At 32.7% G+C, this 10,090-nt stretch overlaps 1 protein-coding gene across 3 annotated transcripts in view; it reads right to left on the reverse strand.

Annotated features, from left to right (window-relative positions):
* The window catches only part of LOC106459347 (hydroxyproline dehydrogenase-like), a 21,219-nt gene extending 14,829 nt beyond the window's left edge, over positions 1–6,390 (reverse strand). For 2 of the 3 annotated variants that reach the window (XM_013918966.2, XM_022385814.1), the window contains exons 1-4: positions 6,273–6,390; positions 4,840–4,929; positions 3,679–3,759; positions 2,154–2,300 (exon numbers count right to left, since the gene is read on the reverse strand). In XM_013918966.2, coding sequence (XP_013774420.2) covers positions 2,154–2,300; positions 3,679–3,759; positions 4,840–4,929; positions 6,273–6,341 — 387 coding nt within the window. In that variant the 5' untranslated portion in view covers positions 6,342–6,390. Of the gene's footprint in view, positions 1–2,153; positions 2,301–3,678; positions 3,760–4,351; positions 4,465–4,839; positions 4,930–6,272 lie in introns of those variants that run through there. The other variant, XM_022385815.1, reaches the window with a different exon arrangement.
* Positions 6,391–10,090: the final 3,700 nt, after the last annotated feature.

Genomic DNA, 10,090 nt, shown 5'->3' on the forward strand with positions numbered 1-10,090 from the left:
CGATGTCAGCACATTAAAAACAATAATAGGCGGGACAATGATGTGCAGAAACAAAACACTGCTGAAGAGTTTACTTCTAACGTCAATTTTTTATTTCTGCTGGCTTTTCGGGGAGAATAATCATGCAACAAATTCCAAATACTATAAATTTGCTTTGGAATGTTATAAACCAAATCTACTCTCTTTGTATCTCAGAAAATGGTAGTTCTGGTACTGTTCGCTTAAAACTCTCAGAAGTTTAATATTCGTGATAAAAATCACTAAAATTGCAGATACCCCACTCCACATTCCCTTTAATTTGCCCATTTCGAATTTCAAATCAGAAATGTAAAAAATAGTATTTAAGATCTATCTTTTGTCTTGTATCGTTCAGCCCAATTAATGAGTTCTGATATTAAATGAATAACCTCTTGGGCAATATCTTAGTTATTCTTGGCAACCTTATATATTTTTAACTGACTTTGTCTATTTTTAGTTTATAAAACCAATAGTTAATTCACATCTTGCACGTTTTCACAGACTCTAAGAATTCTATGTATATAAACTGTTCTACAGTCAGCTATGCCTACACAATTCGCCATAGTATATTTAGTTTAGTATATAGCGCCTCGTTTGGCTAATGTTTATATCTACCAGGGGGAGGAAGTGGTAAAACTTACCTGACCCTCACAGGTCTACAAGACCTAAATATCGACCGAGAAGGATATATATACTATCACCTTAGCATGTTGCTTCAGATTTTATTACGTGTAACCTCAACATAGCGCCTCGTTTGGCTAATGTTTATATCTACCAGGGGGAGGAAGAGGGAAAACGTACCTGACCCTCACAGGTGTACAAGATCTGAATATCGACCGAGAAACATGCATGCATGTACACACACACACATATATATATATATATACTATCACCTTAGCATGTTGCTTCACATTTTATCATTTGTAACCTCAACATACCGTCTTGCCCTGCTTGAGCTCTCTTCCTCGTTACAACTCCTATTCTGCTGTCTCTCTTTTCCCAGTTACACACAATTTACGTATTTTAATTTATGACACTACTTTTAATTATCTTTAGCTCAAAGAAGCACCTAGGTTGCTACAAGTTCATATTGATTATGATGTCACACTTACTATTTGTTGTAAAGCGCAAACCTACACAATGGTCTACATGTGTTCTGCTTCCCTTGGGAATTGAAAACCGAATTTTAGCATTATGAGCCCTCATAAATTCATAAATATCGCTGACCCACCGGGAGTGTGTGTGTGTGGTGGGAGTGGGCGTCACATTTATTAATGTATTCATTTCTTACGAATAATTTACTGGTATTTATTAGCACCTGACTTGATTTATATTCTCTGCACTCATAAAAACAGTGCAATAATAAAACGAAATTAAGAAAACAATGCTATTATTATAATAACACTCAGTTTTTGTCTGTCATTTCAGCGGATGTAAATATATTTTAGTTTAGTAAACATTTTGTACAACAACATATTAATAGCTTATCAACATTTTAAAAAAAGGTCTAACGGTAGATCGTAGAATAACATTGTAAGTTTATTTATTGATAATATTAAGTACGGTAAAGTTTAGCCCAAACTAAACTAAAGCAAAAAACGTACACAAGTTACAGTGTTAATTTATCTCTGTATCGATTATAGGCCGTACTTTAATAAAGGATTAACTAATGTTAGGCCTAAGACAAGTGGACTAATAGATTTCGGTGTCTGCGTTTAGAATTATTTTGTATTATTCTAGAAATCCTTTATTTAAAGAAATATTGTTACAATAATGATACTAATTTCACCGCATATGTTTTGCAAGTTTTTGCTAGCAATATTATAATACAAATCAGAAAAAAAGTTAATATTTCTTTAGGAAAAAAAGTCATTTTTGAAAACTTTCTCAAACCGTGTAATAACCGTGCTTCGTAAACGATGGAAAAACTCAGTGCGACAGTTTTAATCAGAAACTTCTCTATCATTGTTGTTTTTATGATATATATTTCTGCTATCAAAAGTTTACCTGTCAGTTAGTCATATATCTGTCGTATACGAATATATACACGTAGTTGATTCGTCATAGGCTTACGAATACTTAACTTCATTTCTCTTTAAAATAACGCGTGTTAACCCTTTTTCTTCTGAACTTACCTTCAGGTAACATTGGTATGTGTTCCACACTATGGAAGTTGTACTATTGTAAGCAGCCATCATAGCTAGAGTTAACAAACTGAGGCCCAGATTTTCATAGGTGTGTTCTGCATCTACCAATATTCTGACTCCTTTGTCTCTCGCCGTCTAAAGGAATAAAAACTGTTAGCAACAACACTGATTGTTACTTGTTAGTGTGTTAATAATCAGAGAATATCACTAAATGTTATACAGTCTGTGAACTGTTAGCAACTGTACTGAAGGGCGTTCTGTATACTGATTATAACTTGTTAGTGTGTTAATAATCAGAGAATATCACTAAATGTTATACAGTCTGTGAACTGTTAGCAACTGTACTGAAGGGCGTTCTGTATACTGATTATTACTTGTTAGTGTGTTAATAATCATAGAATATCACTAAATGTTATACAGTCTGTGAACTGTTAGCTACTGTACTGAAGGGCGTTCTGTACACTGATTATTATTTGTTAGTGTGTTAATAATCAGAGAATATTACTAAATGTTATACAGTCTGTGAACTGTTAGCAACTGTACTGAAGGGCGTTCTGTATACTGATTATTACTTGTTGTGTGTTAATAATCAGAGAATATCACTAAATGTTAAACAGTCTGTGAACTGTTAGCAACTGTACTGAAGGGCGTTCTGTATACTGATTATTACTTGTTAGTGCATTATTAATCAGAGAATGTTACTAACTCTTGTATAGAGTGTAAGCTGGATAGTTAATTTTTATGTAAAAATAAATTTTAGTTAATAAACGTTAATTACAATGTACGTGGTTTGCGTCTCTCTATGTAACATTTATGTAAAGAACACTAGAGTTACACTCTGTTTTAGATTTTATCATATAAAAAATTAGAAGCGTTTAAACGTAAACCGAATGATCTTTTATTAGAGTTCCGAAATATTTACTAACTACTAATTGTATAAAAGGAAAATAGGTGGCAATGGTTTAACTAAATTGTGATATGCGATAATGAACACCGTAAAAAATTAACAACGAAGTAAAATATAATACTTTTTTTTCGCACACACTGTATGTTCGGCATTGCTCCTTTCAAGCTGTTCAACCAAGAGAAAGGCATTTATAAGTTCTAGTGAAATATAAATAGACTTATATTTACATTTAAATTATTTCCCTTGACATAGAAAATATTACAGGTTTCAGTTAATTAATGGTGTCATTTAATGTTAAACAAAAAATTAACTTTTAATGCAAGTTCTAAATCCTCTTGGATATGAAAAAAATACTTTATGAAGTTTCACCAGTTACTTAATTATCTATTTTTGTTTCGAATGTTTCCATTCTTAAATAGGAATTTCTAATTTTGGGATAAAGCTATGTGCAGTTTAATAACTTTCCTAAAAGCGGTATATTCTTGTGACTTTTTTTCAACCAGATATAAACTAATTATTTAATTAATAGTTTAGGTTTCTATTCGTCTGTTCTTAGGGTTGCTATGATCAATAAATATTATTAAAGATAAAAAATAAACGACGTACTTGTCCTATTTGTCTCAGTCTTTCCATCAACACTTGCAGTTCTAGTCGAGCTTCTGGATTTAAAATCTTAAATTCCAGAACCTGCATGAGATATAACCATTTGTTGATATGTAATAACAACTTTGTCTGTATAATAATTACAAGTCCATGAAAGATTTCAAGTCTTACATCACTCATAATGTGTTCTCTTACCAAGTTGAGTTTTAAAATAATATGAAAAAAAATCTCGTATAATACTAGGCTTTAAGCAAACTAAAAACGTTTAGCGAAGATTTAATTTCATTATTTACAAATAAATAAAAAAAACTTAAAATAATATTGGCGATTTTAGAGTTCCACTATAGTTTTAAAGTTATTAAATAGTGAAGATGATTAAGAAACATCATCCATAAAATTGTAAGTTCTCAGACTCGACATGACTAACATAACACATATGCTGCTTATTATTTGTGTATAAGAACTAAGCGTATCTAAATACGTTGTCAAATTCATGATGGCTGCTTACCATTGCAGTCAAGCCTCATGAATGCTGCAGTATGTATACAATTGGTTGTTCTCATTTTCATAATAAGACAGTCTACAAGTACCACATTCTATGTATAGGAATTTTAATTTATTACTTTGATTTATTCTTAATTCATAGTATATTTGCTTACGAACATACAATATTTACCATAGAGCGTTTGACAACCAAAGAGTAGGCAGCTACATGTAAACGAAATTAAGAAAGCCACAATTATTGCTTTTTACAAAGTAACCCCCAGTGGATAAACTCAAACGCATCTGACGAAATGCATGAATGATAAGGTATTCAACTAACTACCCTTTGCACGTAAAGCATGCAGTTAACTGATATACTTGTTTACCATATACTTATAAATAACATGAATTATTGGAATGTTGATATTCTATAGAACATCCACTGAGATAAAAATTAACTTGCATAACTAAAAAATAAAAGCGATAAATTAAATGAAATAAGAAAAGTACAGAGAGGAAGAAAGCTCGGTCATCACATAAGTGTTGTGATCAAAATCATTGAAATGCTGATAGTGTTGTACATGTTGAAACGGTTATTCGTTTCAACATACTAATATAATCTCTGCAGGTGCATTACAGGAAGCGCCAATAGCAACAAAGAACAGATAGATTATTCGATACCTCGGAGCAGGTTCCTTGTAAACACCTGGAAATATCCTCCACCAGTCTGACTTGGTCTCTGGAGCCAGCAAACAAATTTCCGATATTAACCTGAATGAAAGTTATACAAAGTTTTATTTGCATTCGTTCTTATTTAAACTGAAAGCATTTACATACCAACTTGCACCTTTGTGTTTTGTTTACAATGGATATACAAACAGTCATGGTGAGTGTATTTTATCCGTTGTGATTTAATTTTCCTGAAAACTAACTGCTTATTTAGCCTGTGCATATGTAAGAAGAAATAAATATAAAACTTTCTCTTCAATAGAAATTTTCTTACAATTCACCTGTTTTAACCAATCCCACCTCTACAGTAGTTGTCTGTCAGTCAGTAAGTAGACACTAAAATGACGTCACATAAGGGACGCTTAACGTTTCACTTTGTACTGTTGTGACATCAATAAAATAAGTACATGCCATGAATCACGAGAAAAGTATACACTCTGGAGGCTACAACACAGCATGACATATGAACTTCAAACGCAAGAAATAAAAATATTAGTTACTCTTAATTTTGGTTTTATTTATTCTTGAAATAGAACACTTTCGGGGACCCACCCTGCAGTACATCTAGTACGCAGATAAAAAAAAATACTGCTGGGGCCTGCAAATAAAGTAACCATATCATAGCAGTAGAAAAATGCCCTCATCTTTTAAATAAAGAAGCTATACTGTATTAGCGCAAAGCAGTTCTTTTTTAAAATAGGGACCATATTTAACCTAATAAGAACAACCATATTTTTCAAATAAATAAACAATACTGAGCCAATATAAGAACAACCATATTTTTTTAAATAAAGGAACCATACTTAATCACTGTTAGAACAACCATATTTTTAAAAATAAAGGAACCATATTGAATCAGTATAAAACAATATTTTTTCCTTCCTAAGAATGACATTTTTAGCCTCAATGTTGATCATACAATGAGTTGGTAAAAAGATGGGAAACAGATTTGTGATTTAATTTAATGATTACTATCGAAATGTAAAACACTTCAGAATCATCAACCAGACTGTGGATTTGGGTCTTTAGAACACGCTATCCATTACGAAAGAAATATGTTGGACTTAACTATCACATGAGAGTACGTTTTACAAATAAACTTATTCCGCTTTATCTCTACGTACCAATGGCATGTGTGGCAAAGAATGTGTTTTTCTGCCAGCGGTGGCGCGCTGAATCTTCTTTATTTTCTACACGGGTTATTTGATGTTATTAACCATGAACAGAATTTCAAATCAATAATGTATATTTTTAAGAACGAAAAGCCAATCAGATACAGCTTCAATGTGATGATAATTTGTCAACTGAAAGCAGATTGAGCGTACAGATTATAACATGCTCTAGGATACTATAATATAACTGTCAATTCTTCGTGTTTTACTTACCAGTAGATCGGTAGACAGTAAGGCTGTTAACTTCAGTTGAAGCATTGGTTTGGATGTATTCAATGACATTGATATATCTAAACATTCCAAGACACGTTGGTAGTTATGTTGATAGGTGGCTCTCCTAAGAAATTCAAACAAACAAATGCCTTAACTTATTATTACATTGAGCTCTCTCGCACTAGTCTACTTAACAGGAAAATTGTGGACAGGTTTTATTTGTTTTTTTAGTTAAGCACAAAGCTACATGAAGGGCTATCTGTGCTCTGCCCACCACGGATATTGAAACCCGGTTTCTAGCGTTGTAAGTCTGCAATCATGCCGCTGGGGGCGATTGCAAAATTAAATTAAAAATAACATTCATTGTGTAACTAACTTCAGTTTTAACGGATAAACTGGAAATTTTATATGATAATAGCTGTTAAATCACGAATATCAGTATTGTTGTAAGCTATATTTTAATATTTTAATTTAGATGTTTGTTTGCTAGAAGAAGCTCGTCATTACGTAATGATAATGACTTTATGAAATCGAAATGTCGTGTAATAAATACAAAACGAGTATGATATAAATTCGAGAATCAGTGATGTATTCAATGAGTTAATGACGGAGTTAGTTAGTGCTAGTTAGATAGTGAGAGTTATTGCATCTGTGCTTGGAAATCTGCAAGAATAAGTTTTTGCATTTCTGAGTTAGGCGTACGTTTTGTTACGTATCTGCTCGTTTGTTAATTTCCTTAATTTCCGGTATAAATTATTTCCGAGGAACTTCAGCGATACAAGTCCTATCTTAATTAAAACTAGCTTATTCTTTCTCGATACACCTTTGTAATACACATAATTTCCACAGTCACTTTAAACTTAACAACCTTTATAACACACGCTATAGATTACAGTGGTTCACACACTTTACTTACGGTGCCTACTGTTCGCTTGACTCAATTATCTATATCTTCAATCTATCTGCATATCTATCTATCGCTGGCTTTATTTGCCGGGCTTATATACTAAAAAAAGAGGGCGCCTGGCAAACACTCGGACATTCGCGAGGTTTCTCGATAAGTCATGATCCTTCTAGAAACTCCAGCGCGCATGTTCCCAGCGTCGCGTGACTTCCGCTGTCGTAACAGTTTTTTGAACTGTTGTATTTGATGTTAGGCCTACATGTAAACGTAGCCTGTAACAAACGTTATTCACTTGTTGAAGAAATAAATTAATTTGTTATCGTTACTTGGACTGTAATTGGCATTATATTTTACCAAAGAATCCAAAAGAACCCGACCAGCAATAAAATACATTATGACAAGTTCTAAAATACCAAATATGAGTAGATCTCGTCTCATCGTTTTCGCTAAACAGTAAATAACCAAACAACAAATGAAAACAAAACCAATACCAACTAATACCTAGTACAGGATTAAGATAGCTAATTCAAAATTACAATATTTTTAGAAACTTGTTACATTATTTTCAAGCCTATTTACAGACGTCATTATGTTTTCACAAGAAGACATTCAATGATATCAAAACAATTATACGATATATAACTCTTTGTTAGAAACTTAGTTATGTATTGTTAGAAATTTTGAAAACTTTATTATAATTCAGAGAAATATATTTAACAAATGAGCATGTGATTTGTGTATATCTTACAGTTTAGTTTACAGCAAGTAAAATAAAAATATTTATTGATATTAGTTTAATAACCAACAAATAATAGTAAAGGTGTTTAACTTCATATAAAATATTCAATGAGGAAAGACCCAAAGTTCTAAAATAACTTTTACAGACTTAGACCAAAATATAGATTGCTTAATTTTGTTACTGGATTTAATATAGTTTATGTTTAAGATTTTGATCTCTTAAGAGCTGGGCTGGTGTTCTTGAAAAACCAGATTATTCGAGAAGATTCGAAGTATTTTTTGTCTTTTGGATTCATTAGAAAAATAAATTAATTATAGCTAAAAAACGTTTGTTGGCTAGATCAAGTCTTGTAATCTCTGTGTAAACATTATTTGAGAATTAGGAATAGTTCTTCTGCAACAATCAAGATATTTCTTGCAAGCCGTAACTAACTTTTTGTATGTAATAGTTTCTTTGCGTTAATTGTCAACCTAAAAATTCAGCGAATTTTAGTACGTGACAAATTTTAAGCAATATTTTTCTTTTAACTGGCTTGAGGACGAAGGGCCAAGAGATATTGATTTTTATAAGATATGTATTGAAAAAAGTTTATTTTATAAATATAAACAATAATTTTTATTATATTGGAATTTTCATCCTAAGAATTTCTATGCAAGATTTTTACTGGTAATTTTCTTTCTTGCTGCCTTTCTTGTTACTTAGTTTTCTACCCCGAAAGCTGTATTTTTATAGAAAAATATAATGACCTTTTTAAATAAATAAATACAAATCTCATTATCAAAATTGGTTCAAAAGCTGTAAAACATTAAGTCAAATTGATTGACAGAGTGTAAATTGTTGTTTTATAGGTATTTAATATTTTTATTAGCATTTTCAAACTTAGATCAAGAACATTTGATGTTTTTTTTTATTAATATGGGTAAACGTTAGGCCTAATGAAAATTTTTGTATGTTATTGGCCTCCCAGTGGCACAGCGGTATATCTTTGGGGTTACAACGCTAGAAACCGGGTTTGGATACCCGTGCTGGGCAGAACACAGATAGCCCATCGTGCAGCTTTGTGCTTAGCTATAAAGAAACAAACAAATTGTATGTTATTGATCTTTTTTTCACATACCACAGGAACAAGGTGTAAATTCATACTTTAATACTCCCAATTCAGTGCTATAATAAATCTATGAGCCTTACTTTTGCCTTTCCCCTACTCCCCCAGTGTCACTGCGGTCTGTCTGCGGACTTACAACGCTAAAAACCGGGTATCAATACCCATGATGATCAGAACACAGAGAGCACATTATGTAGCTTTGTGCCTAATTACATACAAATAAACAAATCTTTCCCCTCCTCCTCCCCCTGGCCAGGCTGCTAGGGCGCTTGACTCGCAATCTGAGGGTCGTAGATTCGAATCCCTGTTTCACCAAACATGTTCGCCCCTTTCAGCCGTAGGGACATTATAATATGACGGTCAATCCCACTATTCGTTGGTAAATGAGTAGTCCAAGAGTTGGCGGTGAGTGTTGATGACAAGCTGCCTTCCCTCTAGTCTTGCACTGCTAAATTAGGGACGGCTAGCGCAGATAGCCCTCATGTAGCTTTGCGCGAAATTCAAAACAAACCAAACCTCTCCTCCTGGTGGTTCAGCGGAAAGTCTGAGAGCTTACAACACAACAAATATGTCTTCGATACTCGCGGTGGGCACAGTACAGATAGCCCATTGTGTAGCTTTGTGCTTAACAACCAGCAAACAAAATCTTCAAAAGCTAGTCGATGGTTTGTAAATATTTAAAATATTCTACAAGAAATAGTTTAATATAAATTCTAATAAACATGTTGGATAATTTTAATAATGTTTACTTACTTTTCAAGTGTTTTTTTTTTGTTGTTCTTTTTTCTCCTTTGCAATAGTTTAATTTTTTATTCTAGTTGCCCCCCCCCAGTGGCGCAGTGGTATGTCTGCGGACTTACAAAGCTAGAATCCGGGTTTCGATACCCGTGGTGGGCAGAGCACAGACAGCCCATAGTGTAGTTTGTGCTTAATTACAAAACAAATAATTACAAAACAATTATTCTAGTTTAAAACGATGCTATATACCTTTTAGTGTTTAATCAGCGGTACCCCATTGTTTTTGTCTTTTTTTTTTCCATATCAGTGGGTAACAAGGTTAGTGCTTCCTT

Source organism: Limulus polyphemus, unplaced genomic scaffold, assembly GCF_000517525.1.
Source record: "Limulus polyphemus unplaced genomic scaffold, Limulus_polyphemus-2.1.2 Scaffold595, whole genome shotgun sequence".
Classification (NCBI taxonomy): domain Eukaryota; kingdom Metazoa; phylum Arthropoda; class Merostomata; order Xiphosura; family Limulidae; genus Limulus; species Limulus polyphemus.